Source organism: Rhincodon typus, chromosome 34 (genome assembly GCF_021869965.1).
Source record: "Rhincodon typus isolate 14 chromosome 34, sRhiTyp1.1, whole genome shotgun sequence".
NCBI classification, from domain to species: Eukaryota; Metazoa; Chordata; class Chondrichthyes; order Orectolobiformes; family Rhincodontidae; genus Rhincodon; species Rhincodon typus.
The window spans coordinates 15281734-15306654 of NC_063365.1; the positions used below are offsets into that span (position 1 = coordinate 15281734).

The window sequence follows — 24921 nt, forward strand, 5'->3', positions numbered from 1 at the left end:
GACCCTTCTTCAGAAAAGGGTCTAGGCCCGAAACATCAGCCTTCCTGCTCCTCTGATGCTGCTTGGCCTGCTGTGTTCATCCAGCTCTACACCTTGTTATCTCTCATTCATTCATTTGCTGCTTGCAAGTACCTCGGTGAGTGCAGATTGGCTGTCATTTTTGCTTTGATTGCACAAGTGATCGTATTTCGAAAAGAAGCCTTCAGTTGTAAGGTGTTTTGTGACGTCCGAAAGCCGAAAAAAGTAAAAGTAAATATTTATATTGTGCCTTTCGTAACCTTTCATGAGGTCCCAAAGCACTTTGCAGCTAATGAAGTACTTTTAAAACGAAGCCACTGTGCAACATAGAAAAGCACTACATAAGTGCTTTTTCTCTCACTGGTTCAGAATTGTGTTAAAGACAAAGCAAAAGAGTGTGTTTACCACCTCCCAATGTAATTGCCACAAAGCAATTAGGATTATTGTGGTCATTTTGGAGAATCCTACAAGTGCTGCTAGGAATTGGTAATCACAAGAGTGCTTTTCCTGAACGAGTTAACTTAAAAAAGACCAATATATATTACACACACACATCTGCCACACTAAAAACATAAAAGTAGCTACAACTTTCAGTAGTTCATGCGCTATCAGCCTGTGGACCTTTCATTACAACCAGGAGAACACATCTGATAGTGTTTCAATGAAGGCTTGCGTGGGCAAGGACATGACCACAAAACATAACTCAGGATGACCACCTCACAGGTACATCAAGTACACACATAATAAGGCACTTTGTTCATTTGCATCAGTTTGACAACACTGACAACAAACCTCAGGTTTGTGTGTAATGGAAACATTGTGATAGCTCCCTGGACGGTGGTCTCACACACACAGAAATTGTTCCCTGTGCTCACAAACAAGCTGGACTTTGAGGGAGTGAAATCCCTTCCTTCTCGGGAATCCGGCTGGATGGTGCCAGGGAACTCTGAGTGCCACATGCCAGCAGTCAATGGCTCCTTAGACCTGAGGGAGACCAGTGATGGCTGTGAGTCCATTGGCTCGCTGGTTCTCTGGGCCCATAGTGAATTAGACGGACTGTATTGCATTCCTGTAAAAGTGATTAACTCAGGAATACTCTTGTCAATGGGGAGATACCGCACGTGTCCCCACTCGAGGTTTGAAAGGATCTGGTGTCAAAAAGTTCAATGCTGCTGTGGTCTTCAGACCAACAGGCCCAGCGCTGTCTCCCCAGCATCACAGCTGCAGATCTGCCTGAAGGAGGTGGCAGATGTAAGGGACAATGCGAAGACACCTCCAGCATTGCCTTTCACCCTCCTGCAGGCAGTTGTAACATACCCCCTCTGAGTAGACTATTTGACTGCGGTGAAGACCCTGGTTCCACTCTTCTTCCTCATCCTCAGCCCCAGTCGTTGGTCCTCATGTCCCTCATGCTGATGGTGAAGGCTGTCCCTTCTTCATCTCCTCCTCCTCCTTCTGAACTTCAGCAATGCCAGTACGGTTACTGGATTAAGACAGTGAAACATCTGGTTTGGGAATGCCAATTTGTGAAGAAATATCAGCAATGAGATGTTTGTTTTCCATGTTTGATTTCCTGACTTAGTCAATCTGCACTTTGTGCCTCATCAGTTTGCACCAGTGTTGGATGAAAATCTGCCCAGAAACCTCCTTTATAGAGTGAGGTGTATCCTCTGTGACGCATGCCTGCTTTTCCACTTCCAATCTGCCATTTCCAAGACTTTTGTCACCTTGATCTTGGCATTGCTTTCCACATAGGTGGCAATTAGTTTAATCTGACATTTGATGGCCTTCATTATTCCCTGCAACACTGTCCCACAAGCTTGGAATCTACAGCCTGCATAATGGCTCCATTCCATGTCCTTGTTGACCTGGTGACACTTCATTCCTTACACTGTAAACATTTGACAATAACAATCCAGATTGGATATGACTGAGATAGTAGGAACTGCAGATGCTGGAAAATCTGAGATAACAAGGTGTAGAGCTGGATGAACACAGCAGGCCAAGCAGCATCTGCTCCTATGATGCTGCTTGGCCTGGATATGACTGAGGTCTCTTGTCAACTGATTGACTCAGTCAGGCTTTGCCCTGTATGCGCTTACACTAAGAAATGGCTTGGCTATGAAGGTGCCGAGTTATTGAAGACATTCTACTCACTGCAGGTTGAAGGAAGATGTCTATCCTGCCAGGTACACACTGTATATAATACACAATGTTTCCTGTTTTTGCCTAACAGGATTTGAGTGTAATTTCTGTAGGCGGACTTGTTAGTAAGTGTTCACGGGATGCTAATGAGTGCAAAATGTATTCCACTGGGAAAGCCTCCCTGCCTGAAAGATTCTGAAAACTTATCTTAACCCACTTTAAGGAAACTGATTTTTTTGTCTTATGCTCATTTAAATCCACTTGCCCTTCTAAAAGTTACAGGTAAGCCTGGAAGGTTGTGTTCCTGGTTCCTTGACTTTGGAAATTATATTTGATTACTGGCTGTTAGGGTGCATGTGAACATAGGTTAACTTATGGTGAGAATTATATAGTTCAAAAATACATTGCAATCAACAGTTCAAAATCAACATTTTTATTTCACCCTGAGTCTTACCATTCACAGTAAAACAATACATAACAATGTGCAAACAATCTGGAGATGTAAAGACTGCTAAATGTAAAGTACCATTTAAGCTATGGTCGACACTAAAGAAAAGTTTCAATTAGATGAACCCTTTTTCAGATCAGTAATATTAGATAGTAGTGGACATCAGGAGACAGCACCTTGGAAAATGATCTAATAATGATTTCAAAGTTCCTCTGCTTAATGACAGAACAATAAAAACGAGATTGGAAAGTGAAAGGTTCAGATCAAATTTGAAAATCCAAAGAATTTTGAAATGGCAGTGACTTCGTCTGTTTTGTTATTAGTAAAAATGACAATTTTTATTATGGCTGACTGAAGGAGTCAAGTTTGCCTGAGGCAGTGTTTTAATCTTGATCAACTAAAATAATTAAAGGGAAATCCATGCCTTTTGATTTCAGAAGCAAGAAGTAATTTGAAGAAAGTCTGCAATTAGAGTTCAGGATAGTGTTCAAATAGTCAAATAATGCTGACAGTGTACCAAAATGTATGGAACAATCAAACATAACATAAATATAGCAATATAGTAGGAGTAGGATTAAGCATATATCATGATAGTTGGTCATGATAACATGTTAATAAGTAAGAAAAAAACTGACTGCTAAAAAAAAGAGAAAGAAGACTAACATTTAAAAGAGATAGTAGGAACTGCCGATGCTGGAGAATCTGAGATAACAAGGTTAGAGCTGGATGAACACAGCAGGCCAAGCAGCATCAGGGGAGCAGGAAAGCTGACGTTTCAGGTCTGGACCCTTCTTCAGAAATGGGGGAGGGGAAGGGGATTCTGAAATAAATAGAGAGAGAGGGGGAGGCAGATGTAAGATGGAAAAAGGAGCAGATAGGTGGAGAGGAGACGGACAGGTCAAGGAGGTGGGGATGGAGCCAGTAAAGGTGAGTGTGGGTGGGGAGTTAAGGTGGGGGTTGGTCAGTCCAGGGAAGACGGACAGGTCAAGGAAGTGGGGATGAAGCTGGTAGGTAGGAGGTGGGGATGGGGGTTGAGGTGGGAGGATTGGATAGGTAGGAGAAAGGACGGACAGGTTAGGGAGGCGGTTGGGGGCGGGGCGATTTTGAAGCTTGTGAAGTCCACATTGATACCATTGGGCTGCAGGGTTCCCAAGTGAACTATGAGGTGCTGTTCCTGCAACCTTCGGGTGGCATTGTTGTGGCACTGGAGGAGGCCCAGGATGGACATGTCATCCAAGGAGTGGGAGGGGGAGTTGAAGTGGTTCGCGACTGGGAGGTGCAGTCGTTTGTCGCTTGGATTGTTGACGTGAGTTGTATGTGAGAAGACAAATCTGACTGACCACCTGCAAGGTTAAGATAATCAAGTTATGATCGATGTATTAGAAAAGGGAGAGGAAGGTCTTCTGGTGCAGTGTCTCTGAACTAGAAGCTTCGGGCTTGGCCAAAAGAAGGATATCAATTTATAACTCCTTCCAGAATACAGCATTGCAGGTGGCAAGACCTGGAAAGGTTCCTGATCAGCCAAGTGATAGAAGAAAATTGGAATCTCAAACATTGCTAGCCATAGTCTGGCCTACAACATGTATGTTGCCAAAAGTGTATGTTGCTAGACTCAGGCTCCTTGGGAGTTATTTGGCTCAGTGGATTGCGAATGTGAATTACATTGCTGTCAATATCACAATGATTTGGGGGCTGCCTCCTTGCTTTACCGTGGTGCATGTTGTATCTTTGTGGGTTAGACCTGTCTTTAGGCAAGGAGTTCAAGGAGAGATTTAGCAATGATTGATGGGATAGACATGCAGCCTAGGCTCAGCAGTAGCTGTTGACCATCATGTCAGAAGGATATGTGTTCAAGTATCACACCTAAGCACAAAATCTAGGTTGACAATTCAGTGCAGTGCTGAGAGAGCACTGCACTATCTGAGATCTTTCACCTGACAGATTAAGCCAAACCTCTGCTTGCCCTGGGTAGATATAAAAGAGATCTCCAGAGATATTCAAAAAGAAAGGAAACTTTCCCTGCCTAGTCACTCATACCTGTACAGGAGACACTATAGCTGTAAAGCATGGCTTGCGTCAAAGTGGAGATGGACCGAGACTCCTATAGTCTAAAGCCATTAATCATTAATGCTCCAATGACTTGCCTCTTTATGCATAATGTATTAAAAATCTTACACACGTTTCCTGTTTACATAACCTTTATTCCACCAGTTCCGTTTTTATCATTTCTGTATCACCTTTTTGGAGTCCAATTATCTATGTCCGTGCTCATAATGGAAACTGCTAGTGAAGACTTCTCATATTGTGATTGGATTCTGCTGCTCCTGCTGGTAGTGATGTAACTTCTCCCTTTTGATTTCCCAGCTCTCAATCCACAGACAGACTCCAGTGCAAGTTCATCCTGCTTCCCAAACTGTGCAAGTTTTACTATTTACTATAAAAAATATAAATTAAAGTCAGGACAAATCTATGACTTTAAAATAAGCACTGAATTATATCTGCATGTTCAGGCCCAATTACCCCTAAACTTTATTATATAAAACAAATTTTAGAAGTATATATAGAAATTAAAAGGATTCAAAAAGGGATATAAACATTAGGCACTGGGTCATTGAATGAGACACTGTAGAAAGGGAGAATATAATTATATAATGTGGGAATTAAATTTAATCAGCGTGGCATCCGTTGGCCCATTTTCTTCCAGCTTGTCTTAACCAGTAAGTCCTTGCTTTTGACGTAAGTTACGATTAACCTCCCAACATTGCAGCCACACATCTGTCCAACGCCATCATTCCGGCCCATCGTCACTAACATATAAGGAGCACCTAAAGTAAAGAAGTGACATAAGAGACTTCATCAATTACCAAAATCTAAGGAATAATTTACTTACATTATTCATGTTCTTTTAAAAAAAATTATATTCATTATGACCTTTTGACAAGGTCAGAAAGACTCCAGCAAAAGATAAATTGGAATATTTTATGAGTGACATTCAAGTTTTGGGTGGGAAAAGAAAATCATTTTGATTCATGGGCCTATTAAATTTTAGTGCTTAAGGCCCAGGCAGCTGAAGATGGATATCCAGTGGTGGAGCAATCCAGTGGTGTTTTCATCAAAATGATGAATATTCATAGAATCATAGTCATAAAGCACAGAAAAGGCCTTTCAGCCCTTTGATTCTGCACCAAATTATCCAAACTAATCCCACACGGTGATACAGTTTGTGGTCATCTCTTGATTCTCGAACACCGGCAGCTTTGGGCATTGTTTCAGCATTGGAAGATGCAAGATAAAGATCATTTAGAAGCAAGAGCTTAATAAATCTACCATAAGTAGCCAAAGGAAATCTTTTGCCATGGTTCCCTTATCACCAACTACAAATGTATTCCCTCCCATCATGCAGTGACATCTTCATTTCATTTACCACACACTTGGGTGATCAACCCACTTTTATTCTGAGGATGACACATATTCTTGAACATTTTAATATACATTGACTTTATCTCATTCTGGAATGCAGTAAAGCTATAGTTAGTTTAATTAGATTGTATAAAAGGTGTGTGATGGGCCAAAACTTGTGGATAGTCTTTCAATCTCCAGTCAAATTAGGTTCGTCTCGCCTTGAGCATCTTTACAAAGATTCCAGTTCTGATGAAATGTCACTAGGCCTGAAACGTTGACTCTGCTTTCTGTTCACAGGTGCTACCAGACCTGCTGAGTTTCTCCAGCAAGTTCTGTTTTAGTTTAAGATTTACAGCATTCACATTTCTTTGCTTTATCACTCAAAGTTTCCCCAGTTTGGAAAGACTGTTGATTGGTCTTCTTGGCTCAGTATAATTATTAATGATTAACAGCAACCAATATCATTGAATTATGAGTCACTTTCCTGTATATACAAGGATCAGAATTAAACAACTCAAGAACACCAAGAACATTTTCAGTAGACAGGCAGAGATTTTCATTCATTTTAAGGGAGGTGGATTTTAGTTCGGACGACAAATTTTATAAGGACAGACTTGCACCGAGGGACAAAGTTCTTCTTTCTTTTCAGTAGCTGGAGAGAACATAAATTCCTTACAATCCATATCATTTATTGTCTGAACATATTGAGGCAGGATTTTCTCCATGGGCTTTATGACACCATTATTGAGGTCAAATAGGGTTCGTAGTTCTCATCCAGTTTATGAGGGCAGAGGTCATCCCGCAGTGAATTTCTCTAAATTGGCCAACTAATGGCTGGTGCGATCATTTGAGAGTGGCTGACCAGCTCTTGAAGGTATATTGTCAATAAAAGAAAGTGACGAGAAAGCTGGCTGTCTTTTCATGTAAGACAGAAGGTTCCTCAAGGTGGAGGTGCTTATCCAATCCCAAATTGAGTAGTCCTGTTTCCTCTCCAGCATTGCTTGTGTCCAATCCTCCCTCAGCTCCACTACTGCTGGAACCGTCATGAATTCCTTTAGTACCTCTAGACTTGAGTCCACAAAACCTTACTTCACACCGTTATAGATGGGATCTCATCTCAATCTCTGTTTCCCACATCTTAAACCATGCCAACTCATCCATATCCTTTACGTCTGCTGACCTACATTGGTTTCTGGTGTGGCAACACCTCAATTGGCCCATCCTCACCTTGTCTCTGACTACCTCTGTATTTCCCTCTAGTCCTACAGTTCTCAAGTGACCTCAGTGTTCCTCTGGGCCTCTTGAGAATTCCCAATTGTCATTGCACCACCACTGGATACCCATCTTCAGCTGCCTGGGCCTTAAGCACTAAAATTTCTTCTATTAACCTCTCCTCATTCAAAAATATTCCCTAAAATCTTCACTTGTCTTTACATGTTCTTATGTGGCGAAGTGTAAATTTTGTATGTTAACACTTCTGTGAAATGCTTCAGCCATTTTACTACAATGAAAGTGCTGTAAAAATACAAATTATAGTTGTGAGTTTTCACCATGTTTACCTGGCTTGTATGGTTCCATAGGTTCATGTCTAAGGTTATGAACAATATTTTTCACACACGCAAGTGCTTGGAATTCAGCAGTATAGGCAGATTTATGCTCGTTCACATTTGCACAGTCCCCTATTGCAAAAACATTCTTCATTCCCTTCACATTCAGATTTTCATCAACCATTATTGCATCATTTTCATTGAGTTTATCTTCTGTTAAAGGAAAAAGACAACAAAGAAGAGTGGACAATTAACTTATTTCATTCTGAATACTAGATGTATTAAAGGAAAGAGCCTTTAATTAAGTCTTAATGACATTTTTCCCCTTTAACTATGTTTTTACTGTGAAGACAAATACAAAATATTTGTTTTAGGTCTCTACCATATCTTTATAATTTCTTCTGTTTCTACTTGCAAGGGATCCATATTTATTTTTATTGATCTCAGTAAGATATCCCAAAGAAAATGTCACAATCTCATCAATGTTTGCATTCTGTTAGTATTTTGAGCTTATTCAACACCTCTTGATAATTGTTTGTGGGGATTTTAAATCCTCAACATTACTGGCAGATTGAGAAAAAAATGGTTATGTGATAGTTTAATATTTGCAGAAGAAACATGAAACTCAAGGAAAATCTTTAAGCTAACTTTAAAATCAAAATAAAACAGACAGATGACATTGTGCTGATGTTAAGTAGACTATCCATTATATTTGACAGGACCACTTTTGTTTCGATCAGAGCTACAGTGATGGAGAAATTCCTCTCATGTGGTTGTGCCATAATTGTAAGACCCATGTAGCTAAGACTCTGTTTTAACTAATATTTAGCCAATGATTTGCAAATGAAAATGGAGTGCGCATCACATGAAAAAAACATAGATTCTGCTGAGCCCATGCCACAGAAATAAAAACAATTTCTTTTTACAAACTATAAAATATTGTAGGTAGAACTTACTGAGGGCATTGGCATATGAGGAGGAATTAATCTTTATCCCCGTGCAACAGATGACCATATCTGTTATAATTTCTTGACCCTTATTAGTCAGCACTTTTATGTCTTTCTGTACCTTGTTCACAGTTAGTTCAGATAGGTTATTGACTTTCTGCCCTTTTGAAAAACAATAACATGCAAAATATTCTGTCAGATCATCGGACAATTTTCTTCTCACAACCAGTTTTCATTTTCTGAATGAATACGCAATGAGGGTTAATGTTGGAATATGTGGTAGTTTTATGTCAAGGAATGGTGGCTTACTGATTCAAGCAGACTTTGCACCATCAGTTGGGATATTAAAAATGCTCTTACTGGAACAGTGTGCAGACAGTAACTCCCCTACATTAGTAAACTAGAGGGAGAATAAGGCTTGATGTGTAGCTATGATTACACATCTATTACTGGCCAGCTTTAACAAAACCAGAGGTAGAGGAATGGAAACAATCATTCACCAGTCTCTTTGCCAATTGTATATGATGCAGTCCAAACTAACTGGATCTTTAAAATAATGCAACAACAACATATAAGGGAACTGTATGTGCAGAGATAGATTTCGTTAGTGGTTCAAATGCTGCATCCCCTAGCCCCAGAACAATTTTACAATTGTTACAGAATGTAGAACCCCCTTAATTACAGGGCAAAATAAATGGAAAAAGGTTTTTTGTAACATTTTTGCCATTCCATTAATCATCAATGGATTATTAAGGTCCCTCATTGCTCTTTCTCTAAACAGTGCTCCTCTACTTAACTTAAATAACAATTTTTTTTTCATTCATAAAATACATATCAGAAGACAGGAATAAATTAGATGTATTTTTCTGGAGTAGCCATCAGATTATAGCGTGTTAAACTTCAGGGTTTAATCTTTACTAAAGTTGATGGAAATTAACTTTGTCTTATTTATTGATAAGTCTCCTGGCCCTGATGGAATTCATCCCAGGGTACTAAAAGAGATGGCGGGAGAAATAGCAGGTGCACTGGCGGTAATTTTCCAAAATTCGCTGGACTCTGGGGCAGTCCCAGCAGATTGGAAAACAGCAAATGTGACGCCATTGTTTAAAAAGGGAAGTAGACAAAAGATGGGGAATTATAGACCGGTTAGCTTAACCTTTATAGTGGGGAAGATGCTTGAGTCTATTATCAAGGAAGAAATAGCAAGGCATCTTGATAGAAATTGTCCCATTGGGCAGACGCAGCATGGGTTCATGAAGGGCAGGTCATGCTTGTCAAATCTTTTGGAATTCTATGACGACATTACGAGCGAGGTGGACAATGGGGACCCAGTGGATGTGGTGTACCTAGATTTCCAAAAGGCCTTTGACAAGGTGCCGCACAAGAGGCTACTGCATAAGATAAGGATGCATGGCATTAAGGGTAAAGTATTAGCATGGATAGAGGATTGGTTGACTAACAGGAAGCAAAGAGTGGGGATAAATGAGTGCTATTCTAGCTGGCAGTCAGTGACTAGTGGTGTGCCTCAGGGATTGGTGTTGGGACCGCAATTATTTACAATTTATATAGATGATTTGGAGTTGGGGACCACGTGTAGGGTGTCAAAGTTTGCAGATGACACTAAGATGAGTGGCAAAGCAAAGTGTGCAGAGGACTGTGAAACTTTGCAGAGGAACATAGATACATTGAGTGAGTGGGCAAAGGTCTGGCAGATGGAATACAATGTAAATAAATGTGAAGTCATAAATTTTGGTAGGAGTAATAGTAAAAAGGATTATTACTTGAATGGTAAAATGTTGCAGCATGCTGATATGCAGAGGGACCTGGGTGTCCTTGTGCATGAATCACAGAAGGTAGGTCTGCAGGTACAACAAGTAATTAGGAAGGCAAATGGAATTTTGTCCTTCATTGCTAAAGGGATTGAAATAAAAAGCAGAGAGGTTATGTTGCAGCTGTACAAGGTGCTGGTGAGGCCACACCTGGAGTACTGTGTGCAGTTTTGGTCTCCTTACTTGAGAAAGGATGTGTTGGCACTGGAGGGGGTGCAAAGGAGGTTCACTAGGTTGATTCCGGAGTTGAGGGGGTTGGCTTATGAGGAGAGACCGAGTAGATTGGGATTATATTCACTGGAATTCAGAAGATTGACGGGGGATCTTATAGAAACATATAAAATTATGAAGGGAATAGATAAGATAGAAGTAGAGAGGATGTTTCCACTGGCAGGTGAAGCTAGGACAAGAGGGCATAGCCTCAAGATTAGAGGGAGCAGATTTAGGACTGAACTGAGAAGGAATTTCTTCACCCAGAGGGTTGTTAATCTATGGAATTCCTTGCCCAGTGAAGTAGTTGACGCTACTTCAGTAAATGTTTTTAAAAAAAAGGTAGATTTTTTTGAACAATAAAGGAATTAAGGGATACGGTGAGAACGCGGGTAAGTGGATCTGAGTCCACGTAACGATCAGCCATGATCTTGTTGAATGGCGGAGCAGGCTCGAGGGGCCAGACGGCCTACTCCTGCTCCTAGTTCTTATGTTCTTATGTTCTTAAATATATTTTCCAGTTTTAATAAGATACAGATCAAATAAAAGAAACAAGTTCAACAGAATCGGAGGGAAAATAAATGGTATTGCAAATATAGTTGTTCAAAATGCTTCTGTAACTACAGTGAACCAAATAGTAAGAAAATTGACTTCAGATTAAAACAAAGTATCTGTCAATACAAACATCACACAACCTGATTTAATCATTCCACAAACTAGTTCTCATTCCCAAAGTAAATATGATTGACTGGTGTGACATTACCTAATAGAAGGTGAGCACCTTTATTGATAAGAATTTCCTTGACTCCCCGTCTTACACTCGGTAAAACCTCAGAATCACCTAGAACATAAGTTGAATGAATCAAGGTTACCTGAAAAACAACAAAAAGAGGGTTATGTGAATTCTATAAAAAATAACTCGTTTAATTATCTCTGTTCAATTTCTGGTGTACTGGATAATGGATTTACATTAGGTTTCTGCTGGTTATTTGAAATTGAGTTAATGACTCCTGCAACCATGCTGATATGAGTTCAACACAAAAGCATGAATTAATGCACTAAAACTAGCACATAATGAAAATTAAAACCTGAAGTTTAACATATTAGAAGCTCAAACAATGCTCAGAATTTTCTTCTGTCCTTTCGTATATACATTATGGAAATAACTTGCATATCTAAGTAGCAGAATAGCACATGCCAAGGAGGAGAGAAATGCTGTATTATTAAAGTTATCATTAAGGTTTATTGGTGGTTTAAATAATAACTACAGTTTATCCCTTTTCCATTGCCACTTTCCAACCCTTTCTTCTTCCTCTGAAGGCCATTTCAGTAGATGAGGGGATACATATTCTCACAAGCGTCATACGGGTGTCAGATGTTCCCTTTTACCTCAGCCATGGGGCCTTATTTATGTAACGAACCTTGACAATTGCAGATTGCAAGAGGGAGTTGAACTTCTGGCAGAAATCCCTGCTGATCCCTTCGCATTGCGAAGAAGAATCACAAAGCATCATAATATTGTTTCCCTTCACAGTTGAAAGGAATGCATAGCTTCAGGTAGTAGTTCGGAGGGAGATTTGATTAAAACAAAAATGTGTGAATCCATTGGCAGCCACTGAGCCTGTCTAACATCTTGACCCTTCCAGTGGGCTCCTTAAAATCCAGGCCCATATCTGTCAGGAGGACAATATGTACCAGTCAAAAGATGGAGCGAATTACTTTTGGGAAAATTCAGAAGGGATTATTTTTGTCGCACTGAGGAGGAAAATCTTATTAAATCAACACTGTTCCTTTGATTGGAGCCATGGACCAATATTAGCTAGATTTTCTTGTGTAGAGATGAAGTGAAGCTGTCAAAAACGTAGTCCTTCAGTGGACAGTTACAAAATGGTGGAGCACGGTCAAAGGGCGAACTCAGGCTGTGACCAACCCTGCCCTGCAGCCAGACACACTGAGAGTGGGCTAAATCATTCTGGAGTCAGACTTCCAATTCTCCATGGGAGCTGCTGCTCCTACAACAGGATGAAGACCTCATGGGTCACGAGACTAAGGGAAGCTGGGAGGGTCTGACAACTTTAGGAAAGACTTGCATGGAGAGCGCCGGAGGTGTGTTTTAAATTCTGTGTGGGGAGGACGGAAGGGTAGGGTGCAATCTTTGGGAGCTGCCCCTGATCAGCAAAAGGAATTATTTGAAGATAACACCACTCCCACCATTTCCACATTTGTGAAAGAAAACAAAATGTCCATTCCTGCCCACCTGCTCACATCAGCCATGTGGATAATGTAATACTGGAGACAATTGAGCGTTGAAAAGCTTGGTTGAGCTTTAGTTACTTATTTTTATACAATGGGCTGGCTGTGGATTGTTTTTTTTATTTACTCACAGATGTAGACATCTCTGGCTAGACTAGTATTTCTTGCCATTCAACCACATTGCTGTGGATCTGGAGTCAGATGTAGGCCAGACCAGGTAAGGATGGCAGTTTCCTTCCCTAAAGGACATTAGTGAACCAGATGGGGCATTTTCCCTGACAATCAACAATGGTTTCACAGTCATCATTAATTCTTCATATCAGATTCTTTATTGAATTCAAATTCCACCATCTGCCATGGTGGGATTTGAACCTGGGTACCCAGAAAATTAGCTGAGTTTCTGGTTTAGTATTCTAGCGATAACACCACTAGGCCATTGCCTCCCCATTCCAGCACCTTTCTGATTTAGGGGGTGAAATCTGGAGTGGTTAGGCACCAGGCCTGTTTAACATGTCAAATTGCAGAAAGCTCACACAGTGGGGGTCTGTAATACCCATCTCCTTGTTGTTGAAAGATGCCTACATTACACTGATAGAACCAGTTTTAAAAAGACAGATTCCCTTCCAAATGCCTCCTTTAAGGGTCCTCAATCTATTGATTAAACCTTCCAATTCCAGCAGCCTCCATTGTGAGGAAATAGCAAAATGAGCTTCTCTACACTAAGCTTTGATTTTAGCAGAGTAAGATTTCACTGGTATTTTAGCCAGTCCACATTCTGTTGACGTGTAATGGTTTGCTCAGTAAAATGTTAAATGTGTGTCTTATTACATGAAAACTCTGTGGTAAAAGAATGGCTTAACTCGAAGCTCGGGTTTAAATCAGAACTCATGATAATAACCCCTTAATTAGCTTCTGCAGTAGCAAATGAGAGAGATGGAGTCTTTCCACATTAATGTAACCAGTAGGTCCTCACCCCATGTTTCCATGCTTGTAAGAGATTACAAGCAAAAGTACATGGATGATAAACCACCTGGAAAACAGAGCTGGTCACCCGTGAAAGCAGCAGGTAGCTTCATAAAGAACAGCCTGGAATCATTTCACACGCTGCAGCCATTTATGATGATCTACTTGATGTCATAATGGGAAACATATGGCACAAGGAAGTCAAAGAACATTCATGCTGACTACATCTGCGCTGAGGCTGCAAAAAGGCAAAAATAGTTTCAGAGTTGGCAGCCCTGGTGTGCAGTGCTGCTGATCTTGTCAGGAGCTGATGGTCTATGCTCCATAAAGCCTGTTCATGATGCCATCAATTGGCACCAAGGGGAACCAGCAACAGCCTTTTGCTCAAGGTCCATTGTTGCTTACTCTGACATTAAAGTGAAACACAACTGGAAACTTATAGAACACAACAGAATCAGAAAATTATTTTATCAAACTGGATGCAGGTGAAAATAACACCAAGTTATTTTCGCTGCTCCAGGCAATTATAGAACAAAAGTGAATTTAGAAGCTTTGCTTTGATGATGGTTTAACTGCAGCCTGAATACATTGTGAGTATTCTATAAAGAAGCATTGGGAGTGTGGAAGATGGTTATTCAACAAAGGTATCACGTTAAGAACTTCTGTGCTGATAACTCACTATCGTCGGTATTTAGAAGAGAGAATGTAGTTTAGCATGAGGACCCTAGTTTTCACTCACACTGTAATGGAGATTGAAGGGCAAGCAGCTAAAATTAGCCTAGTATCTTACCTGGATCCCACCCTCTTTCATTTTTGGGCCTCACATCATTTAAAATCAAAGCACCCTCCCTCTGAGAAGCACATACTCTTGGCCCTTCTGGGTGTGATGTTCATTTCACACCATTATTTACAGCATGATGGAAGGAAACAGCAGTTGCTCCTGAATAGTGAATCTCAGGCTCAGCCTCTCCATTATAGTAAATGCCCAGATGTAACCATCCCCTTCCTGGTCGCTCTCCTAACAACCCCACAGGCTTTCAATTTCCTAATTCCAAACAAAGCCCATCTTCTTCTGCCCAGTTTACTCCTCTAGCCCCAGGAAGCCAGGATACTGCTTATTGTCAGTAAACCCCATCCTGCATGACCCCTTTCCCTCCCATGCTTTATCATCTCTCCCCTTTGCATATTGAGAATTTCCCCTTCAGTATTGTTAAACCCTCTGCACTCCAACATTCTGACTCCAATCTACACAAGTGAGTTCCCCAGCCTCCATTCCACAGCAGGGACCCCTGACGGTACCCATTGATTTTTAGTGGATGGACTCCCAGGACCAACTATGGCCTACCCCCTTCGGCGACTGAGCCAACAGCACCAAACAATGACAGACTACAGGCCTCAGTGATATCTGTACAGGTCGCTAAGTGACCTTCTGTGACTCCCCAGACTGGGCCCACTCGCCTGACCATGGCCCACACCTCGGAATGAGGAGTTACTGAACTCCTGATCTTGACCATCTTGACTGGCCGCCAGCCTGTGCCGAAACTTGTGGAATGGTATCAGAGGCTGCCCCTGACTAACTGTGCCAGGTCCCCTTATCTGAAAGAAGTTACTGTGAACTGACTGAAGACTACTCCCCATAGACTCTGAGACATGGCCGCTCCGTTGATAGATGAGCAGCATGTTTTCCCTGGGTGTGGCTGGCACATGGTGCAGTTAGGTGTGAGATTGATGTAGGACAGCACCATTCAGCAAAACATCCAGTCCCTTGACTGCTGAAAAATCATGACCACATGTCTCGCTTTGTGTATGTGCTAAACTGCAAGACAAGACAAGGCAAGGCAGGTATGCTGCAAACATTCAGGTGGACAGGAAGTGAGTGAGCACTAAGAGAACGAGCAAGCAGCTCTGAAATGTAGTTTCATCCAGTTTGTGAGCTGGGGGTCTGTGCCTGCATGCAGTGGAATTGCAGAGGCATGGCAATGAGAGATGCCCAAAATATAGCATCAAAGTGCAAAAGCATACTGTTTGTGAATTGGAGACGTGCCACAATGATGGAGAGAAGTATGTGCCAGGTTTGTGGATGTGAGGGATGTACAAGAGTTGCCCATGGAGTATGCCCTGAGACGTTGGCATCCACAATGGAAGACTGGAGGAGCAAGCAATGAGCTGGAGTTGCCAGGTACCCACACTGAATTCCATGTTGAGAATTCCCAGCATTTCTATTGGGCAAGTGGGAAAGTGGGAGAATGGGACAGTCCATGTTTATGAGGTGAGATTAAGTAAGAATAAGAATGATAATGAGCAATCATTTACATGAATAGGCCTATCACCACTCAATAGCAAGAATCTCATCTCAATGCTGCGGATTTGGTTGGAAGATGCGACGTTTTATTATTGAGAATGGCCTCCATCAAGATCACACACAATTCTCCCAAATTTCTCACCATAGTCCATGTAGTTCAAGGCCTGGGAAGCTTCCACCCTGAGTGTGACGATATAATTTGGACACCAGTTGCAATTTTAACTGTGATCAATGGGGAAAGCCATGTGGCCTTTCAAGTCAAGTTCAAAGAATGGAAAGAAGATTCAAGACCAACGGAAGCTCTTTAAGCTAAGTTTTCTTTTCATTGTCAAGTGAGGAATGCTTGTTTGAGCCCCACAAAGAAAGTTTAGCCTTGATACAAAAACAGAAAAGCTGGAGAAAGTGGTTTCCTTCAGGGGCTCTGGTTTCTTCCAAAAGTACAAAGATGTGCAGGTTAGGTAGATTGACCACGCTGAATTGCTCATATGGTACAGGGATGTGCAGGCTAGGTGGGTTAGCCATGGGGATGGAGTAGGGGGGCTGGGTTTGGGTGGGATGCTCTTCGGAGGGTCAGTGCAGACTCGATGGGCCAATGGCCCTTTTCCGCACTGTAGGAGTTCTAAACTCAGAGAGAAACAGTTAACATTTCATCTCTAATGACACTTCTTTGGAACTCCCGAGCTTTTCCAGCACTGTCTGTTTTATTTTTGATCTCTGGCAGCCACAGTATTTTGCTTTAATTGAAGCTTAGCACTGCCCCAACCTCGTCTGCAAGAATCCCCTTGAACCTCTTTGCTTTTGACTTTCCTTTGGTGCTGGCTCCAGCCTCCTTATTGTCAAATCTCCACTGCCACCTTCTTCCCTAATGTCACTTTAGGTGGATACCTGACTAGTGGCTTACAGATGAAGCCCAAAATCAACATCATAGGTTTTGGTGCTTGTCCATAGCCACTCTCTCTCTCTCTCATCATGTTCTGAAAAAGCATGTTAATGAGGTGACCATAGACTTTGTGCTGATCCACGTTACACTTGGATAGGTACTGCAGTGATAAAAATACGGTTCTGGAGAAACTCAGCAGATCTGGCAGCATCTGTGGAAAGAGAAACAGTTAACATTTCGAGTCTGATGGGATTCTTCTTGGATTCAGAGCATTAACTCTGTTTCTCTCTCCACACATGCTGTCACACTTCCTGAGTTCTTCCAACATTTTCTGCCTTCCATTAGAGTTTGCATTTAGTTGAAGTGCTGCAGGTTTGATGTTGTCTTCTGCAGTTGGCTGGCCAGAAGTTTCCTCTTGCTCTTTACTGCCTGCTATTGGTCCACGTTGGAAGGATTGATACCTTCCTGGGCCATCAAATCCTGAAGTAGAACTCAAAACCAGAGCTCCTGGCTCAGAGGCAGGGACACTGCACCACAAGACATTCTACTCTTACCCCTAATCAGACAAATCCTACTTTCAGTTAATAATTCTCCCATTGTTTCACTTACATTGTATAATAATATCGTACATTTCCTGTTGATATTACACACTAATTTACATGGGACTGAACAGTTAAGTTTCAGTTCTATGAAATGCACAGAAAGAAAAGTGAATATGACTCATGTCACAACAAGACTGTTGCTGTTGAAGCTTGTATCAGGGTTTCAATCCAGAATAAAGTTTTATCACATCACTTATTTTACACTGAAACAAACAGGGTTGAGGTGGAAAACAAAACTTTTTTGAAAAAAATCTGAAATTAAATGCTGAAATTAGCATGTTCTAAGCTAAGGCATGTAAATGTATCATCACAGTTACATGAGGAAACATCCACTACTAATATTAGGTAATGGATCACTAAACAAAAGATCTGTCTTAATACTGTATCATCATATTACCTCCTTATCAGGATAGTCCGTTCTGATTTCTGCAGTCAACTCAACACCAGCAAGTCCACCTCCAACCACCACAATATTTTCAGCTTTCTGTATCTGTACAGAACAGAAAAAGAATGAACTACATCTGTATTGCACCTTTCATGATTTCAGGACCTCCCGATTTTGCTTTACAGTTAATGAAATTTGTTGAAGTTTAGCCATTGTTGAAATGTAAGAAACACTATTTAGTACACAGGTAACTCCCACAAATAGTAAGGTGATAATAAACCAGATCATTTACTTTCAAAATGATGTTGGTTGATGTATGCACTGCATAGTGTCATGGGACATTTGGCACTCCAACATTGGGCAGATATTATCTTGGTTTCTTATCCATGTTATCTGAAAAACAGCACCTCCAACAGTGCAAAAGGGTCTAGGCCCGACACATCAGCCCTCCTGCTCCTATGATGCTGCTTGGCCTGCTGTGTTCATCCAGCTCTGCACCTTGTTGTCTTGGATTTTCCAGCATCTGCAGTTCCTACTATCTCCTCAGTACTGCACTGGATTATATCAAGATCTGGAGTGGAGCTTGAACCACAACTGTCCAATTCAGAGGTGGGTGTGTTACTGGCTGAATGAATTTTACAATTTATGCTACCAAGTTCAAAATATCTGGAGAAATATTGGGAGTAATTTTTGCATCTTCCACAAATATCCATGCTACCTGCCACAAAAAGATCTGAATCATAGAATTCCTACAGTGTGGAAGCAAATTTGGCCCATTGAGTCCATGTGAAACCACTGGACAGCATTTCATCCAGACCCGTCCTATCCCTGTAACCCTGCAATTCCCATGGTTAACGCACCTAACCTATACAGCCCTGGATACTGTGGGCAATTTAGCATGGCTAATCCACCTAACCTGCACATCATTGGCCTGTGATAGGAAACCAGAGCACCTGGAGGAAACACATGCAGGGTGACTGTCTGTGTGGAGTTTGCACAGTCACCCAAGGATGGAATTGAACCCAGGTCCCAGGCACTGTGAGGCAGTAGTGCTAACCCCTGAGCCAGTATGCCACCCCAAACCATTTTCATTTTGGGCTTTATGTTAACCCCATCAGAGACTGAGCAGCAGTCCAGGCAATAACTGGGTGGTCATGGCACAGGTTATCAATGGGTTGGATTTGTTTTTGTTAGAAAAAATTTAAGACGTTGACAAAAATAAAGCGTCCTTGCTGGCCCCACAAATATAATGATTTTATGTTCCTTTGTCTGTTTTCCAAGTGTTGTTCAGCAACCACTTCTAGCTGCTGAGTCTTTCATTGATTGTCTGATTCAAAATTTAGTACAGGTGGATGGCGGGCATATAAAAAACACTGACATTTATTTAGCACTATTCTTGACTGCAGGCTATCCTGCAGCCAATGGAATACCTTTTGAGGTAAAGTCATCGTTGTAAAGAAAATTTGACAACCTGATGATTTCTATCCAGAAGGACAAGGGCAGCAGATTCATGGGAACACAAAAAAAAGCTTCCCTGCAATCTACACACCATCCTGACTTGAAAATATATCACCGTTCCTTCAGTGTCACTGGGTCAAATTCCTGAAATTCCATCCCTAATGGCATTGTAGGTCTATATGCAGTAAGTAGACTGGAGTATTTCAAGGCAGCAGCTCACCACCACCTTCTCAAGGGCAACTGGGGATGAATAATGAATGCTGGACCACCCATACCTCTGTATGAATTAAAAAAAAAACTTGCTACTTTGCAAACTCCCACAAATGACCAGATAATTTTTGTTTTGTGATGATGTTGGATTGAGGGAGAAATACTGGACAGGGCATTAGGGTAACTTTTTCAAAACAGTGTCATGGGATCTTGGATATCCAACTGAACAGGTAAATGGGCCTTGGTTCAAAGTCTCATCCGAAGGCCAGCTACTCTAACAGCGTTTTCTCAACCTATTCACATCTCAAGATTGCACTCATGAGTCCTGGAATCAGAATAGGTCCTTGCAGGTTGAAACCAGTAAGTGGGTGGTTCATTTGTTCAGTGACCTGCCCAAGAGTTGCACCATTTGGACACCAGTGGGTTGACTGGGGTATTTTCCAATTAAAAGTAAAGTTGCCATAGTCCTATTGGATTATAGAGATGCTCTCTCATTAGACAGAGATGACTGGTGGTGGTGAAACAGCTAGTTTAAAATTGCCCACATTGTGTTTGGACCATTAACTGAGGAAACGCGAATTGCGGAGCTCTGAGGTCAGGTGAAAATGCGAGGACTTCTCTTTAGATCACGGAGCATTTCTGAGAAGATTCCATCAAGTACTGAAGTGCTGACGTTTAATATGTAACATTTTCAGAAAGACAAAACGGACTGTTCATGTTCCACGACAACAAGGTGCAGGGCTGGATGAACACAGCAGGCCGAGCAGCATCATAGGAGCAGAAAGGCTGACGTTTCGGGCCTAGACCCTTCATCAGAAAAGGGGGAGGGCAAGGGGGTTCTGAAATAAATAGGGAGAGAGTGGGAGGCGGATAGAAGATGGATAGAGGAGAGGATAGGTGGAGAGGAAACAAACAGGTCGAAGAGGCGGGGATGAGGCCAGTAAAGGTGAGTGTAGGTGGGGAGTTAGGGAGGGGATAGGTCAGTCCAGGGAGGACGGACAGGTCAAGGGGGCGGGATGAGGTTAATCGGTAGGAGATGGGAGTGCGGCTTGAGGTGGGAGGAGGGGATAGGTGGGAGGAAGAACAGGTTAGGGAGGCGGGGACGAGCTGGACTGGTTTTGGGATGCGGTAGGGGGAGGGGAGATTTTGAAGCTTGTGAAATCCACATTGATACCATTGGGCTGCAGGGTTCCCAAGCGGAATATGAGTTGCTGTTCCTGCAACCTTTGGGTGGCATCGTTGTAGCACTGCAGGAGGCCCAGGATGGACATGTCGTCTGAGGAATGGGAGGGGGAGTTGAAATGGTTCGCGACTGGGAGGTGCAGTTGTTTATTGCGAACCGAGCATAGGTGTTCTGCAAAGCAGTCCCCGAGCCTCCGCTTGGTTTCCCCGATGTAGAGGAGGCCACAACAGGGACGGGGGATACAGTACACCACATTGGCAGATGTGCAGGTGAACATCTGCTTGATGTGGAAAGTCTTCTTGGGGCCTGGGATGGGGGTGAGGGAGGAGGTATGGGGGCAGGTGTAGCATTTCCTGCACCTTGTTGTCTCGGATTCTCCAGCATCTGCAGTTCCTACTATCTCTGTTCATGTTCCACACTGTCTTATTAAGTGACAGGGGATAGTGACAGAAATACAGATAAGTATAGCCAGCTGCGTAAGCAGGTCAGATGATGTGTACATTCGAAATAAGGTTTCCCTGCAATCTCATTCAGCATTACCTCTTTTACTAAATCTTCATACATCTGGATGGCAGTCTCCCTATTAACCGGCTCAATTAATTTTCCAGGAAATGGGCCTGTGCTACCAGTTGCCAGAATAAGATGAGTGTAATGTATGACCTTTAAGATATAACAAAAGACAGTGTGTTAATTGGAATGGTAGCATTTGATATTTCACTAAAAGCCAAAAAAAATTTGGTACATTCCCTTATTAAAGGTTTCTCGATGCACTCACCTCCCCACTCTCCAAAATGACATTCTGTTGTTCAAAATCAACATCACTGACTTTTCCTTGTTTAAAGTTGCTTTTGAATGTTGGATGATACGGTATGAATGTTTTTGCTGCGAATCCTAATTTTAAAAAAAACACACACACACATGATGGTAGCAGCTATGCAAACTTATTTATTTAAGAGTAAAACAAAGTAAGAGGATAAGTCTTTCAACCTGTCAAAGTCACTGCGTAAATTAAATCAGCCACAATCCAACAACAACTTGCATTTATATAGCACCTTAAAGTAGTTAAAAAATCATATCACTTCACATCATCACAGGAAATAAAATAATTGGGATGAGCCTTTATAATGGGAAAAATTCAAAGTTAAATATCTGGTTATAGAAGTATTTGTAACATTTCAAACTGACCTTATGGCAATATCAATAAAGCTGTATGGTGTAATCTGAAAATAAAATTCATATCATTGACAAGCATGTATTGATGATAAATCCAATGCTGAGTGCTTTCAGAAGGATCTGATCACTTGACTCTGAAACCTTCCAACTGTTTCAGTAGATCCCTACTTTTAAGGCCAATGAAAAATTGGTAGGAAGAGCCATGAAGCCCCAGCTAGGACACTAGGGCTGCCTTACACCATAGATAGCACCTGAAGAGGGGAACTAATATCCAGTCCTCGGATGCAATCCATTGTATGGTTGGGGCAGTCACACAAGAAAAACCAGCTTGATTCCAAAAGAAACGGGAGCCAGGTTTTGAGCTTGGAATTTTTTTTGAAGGTCAGGGAATAGATAAAACTTGGTGGAGTTTCAAAAGTCATCTGTATCTATGTTCCTCTTCTGTGCTAGCAGAGCTTCATTCCAGAGTTGCCAACTGCTATCAATGCTTTCATGATCTTTTCTGTGAACCCCAGACTTCTAAAGGCATGCTCATTGTATCCTATACTCCAAGTTCCTGAACTTTGGTATGGTAAGTACTGAGGGTCCACAGGAGACCAACTCTGGGGGATGAAGACTTTATACATTTTTCACCCTGCTTTATTTGTATTTAGAACATTCATCCTTATCTTAGAATGTTTGATTGACACAGAATTGGTTGCTTATTGGGAGTCTAGGATATACAGTCTACCAAAAATTGGTTTTGAATGCTGACATCATTGAAGTCACAATAATTTCACAGTTATACTCGGAGTCTGGCATCCTTCGTTATAATGAATCAGTCTATCCCAATATTTTAGTTACCTGATTCAAAGCACTTCTGATTGTTATTTGTTGATAAAAATCAGAATGTTCTGCACGCTTAATCTTTTAATTCCTAAATGTTTTTCCAATGTATCTTTGCTGAATCATGACCAAAATACCATTAAAAAAAAAAGGAACTTAAGAAACTCAAAAGATCTGGAAACTCTTTGCAAATAGAATGCAAAACAATACTTTTCACTGTATTTCACATGACAATAAATCTAATCAAATCTAATCTATGGAGAAAGAAAGAGTTAAAATTTTGAGTCTAAAATGACTTTTCTTTGGACCTGGTTTCTTAAAGAAGAGTCATACTGGTTTCAAAATGTTAACTCTAACTCTCACTCCACTGAAGCTGCCTGACGTGTTGAGTTTCTCCATCACTTCTATTCTTATTTCAGATTTCCAGTGTCCATAGTACTCTGCTTTTATTTGAGTGCCCGTTACCAATGTCCTGTCGAAGAAAACAAGTAGCACATTATACATAAAGATAACACAGTGTGAAGCTGGACGAACACAGCAGGCCAGGCAGATTTCTGAAGAAGGGTCCCAACCCAAAATGTCAACTTTCTTGCTCCTCCGATGTTGCCTAGCCTGCTATGTTCCTCCACTCTACACTGCGTTATCTCTGACTCCAGAATCTGCAGTTCTTGCTATCTCTGAGCACATTATACATGGTTCACATAATAAATTGCACAGGCTCAAAAATTATTCATTTAAGTTAACAATGAAGTGTCCTTTGAGATGAATCTGACTCTACCCTGTGGCTAACAGGCGCATTGAATAATTATTTTCCATCAAAGGATGATAAACACATACAAACTTTGTTTCCTTTCCCACAGTTGTCAGTGTTTCCACTTATTGTGAATGTATGTGTTTAATGTATCATGGTACATATACAACTGCATTGAAGTTCATAACTTATTTCTTATTTTGTGCATATCCATCTGAATGCTGCCAAAATATTATTACATCACTCCCCTGGCCACAAAGCTTATACAATATTATGGGATAAGCACTGATCTTCTGATTGTTTATGAATAGGAAAAATTAACAAGGAGTCTAGAACAAGCCACTGCAGAGATTTGTCCATTACCATTTTCTGCCAGTCAGACTCTCTGCATGCCATTGCCTCCTGACGCCTACAGTGAAACCACTTTTCAAAACCAGACAGTTAATTTCCATTAATTCCAAGAGCCTTAATCTTCCTTCAGAATCTTGCAGGCAGAATTTAATCAAACTTTAAAACAGCAACTAGACTACATCCATCTGTACAATTATAAGAACAATGCTGATTTATTAAAGAACTCTTAAAACAATTCAATTATATGGCATGATCCACTGCTTCTAAAATTGTTCTGATTTCTCATGGTATCAATGCTCTGTAGAACACCTGTGGCATGATGAAATATTCTTGAATGTATTTCCCAGTATCTATGTCAGACTATAATTCTGCATTTCACAGATCATGTGGTTTTCCATACCAAGGTAATTTTCTATCCTATACTTCTCATCAGTATGCCATATCTTATGGAGCTCTTAAAAATATTCATGAGAAGTTTAGCTATTTCCCCATTTCTTTCATTAAACAGAGCAGTGAACAGAATCACACAAGCAAATTGCCAAAACATGCAGACAATGAAACACTAAAAGCTGTTCGTATGGCTTCAAAGCCTGAAATAATTGGTACTTTGCCAAAAAGAAATTCAACATATAATTAAAGAGTACTAATGAGCTGAAATGCTTGCGGTTCTCTTCCTTGTAGTGTAGTTTTGTGTTCATTTTGTCCTGATATTGTTCCTGATTTGCTGAAACCCATAGGAAGCTATACCTATAATAAATGTCAAAGTTATGGTGGAACAGAGTTGAAGGGCTGAAAGGCCTACTCCTGCTCTAAATTTATATTTCCTAATTTGTATTTAGGAATTGCTCCTTTTTGCTGATTTACCTTTCTGTACCGATGCTCTAAGAGCTCCCATGTTATGATGGAAGGCGTGCTTTATATCAATCAACGTGTAAGGTATCCTGTAGTATGATAATTCCTTCGCTGCAGCAATCCCTCCGAAACCACCACCGACAATGACAACATGGTCAGTTTCATTGAGGGATAATCTTGCTCCCAT

General features: G+C 41.2%; 1 protein-coding gene across 1 annotated transcript; it reads right to left on the reverse strand.

Moving 5' to 3' along the window:
• Positions 1–5281: 5281 nt before the first annotated feature.
• Positions 5282–24921, reverse strand: LOC109914316 (ferroptosis suppressor protein 1-like). Its single transcript, XM_020513898.2, has 8 exons — positions 24747–24921; positions 21558–21673; positions 21323–21442; positions 17944–18036; positions 11310–11418; positions 8517–8669; positions 7573–7773; positions 5282–5436 (listed from the first exon to the last, which is right to left on the reverse strand). The coding sequence occupies exons 1-8, from the start codon at positions 24919–24921 to the stop codon at positions 5282–5284; spliced, it is 1122 nt and encodes a 373-aa protein (XP_020369487.1).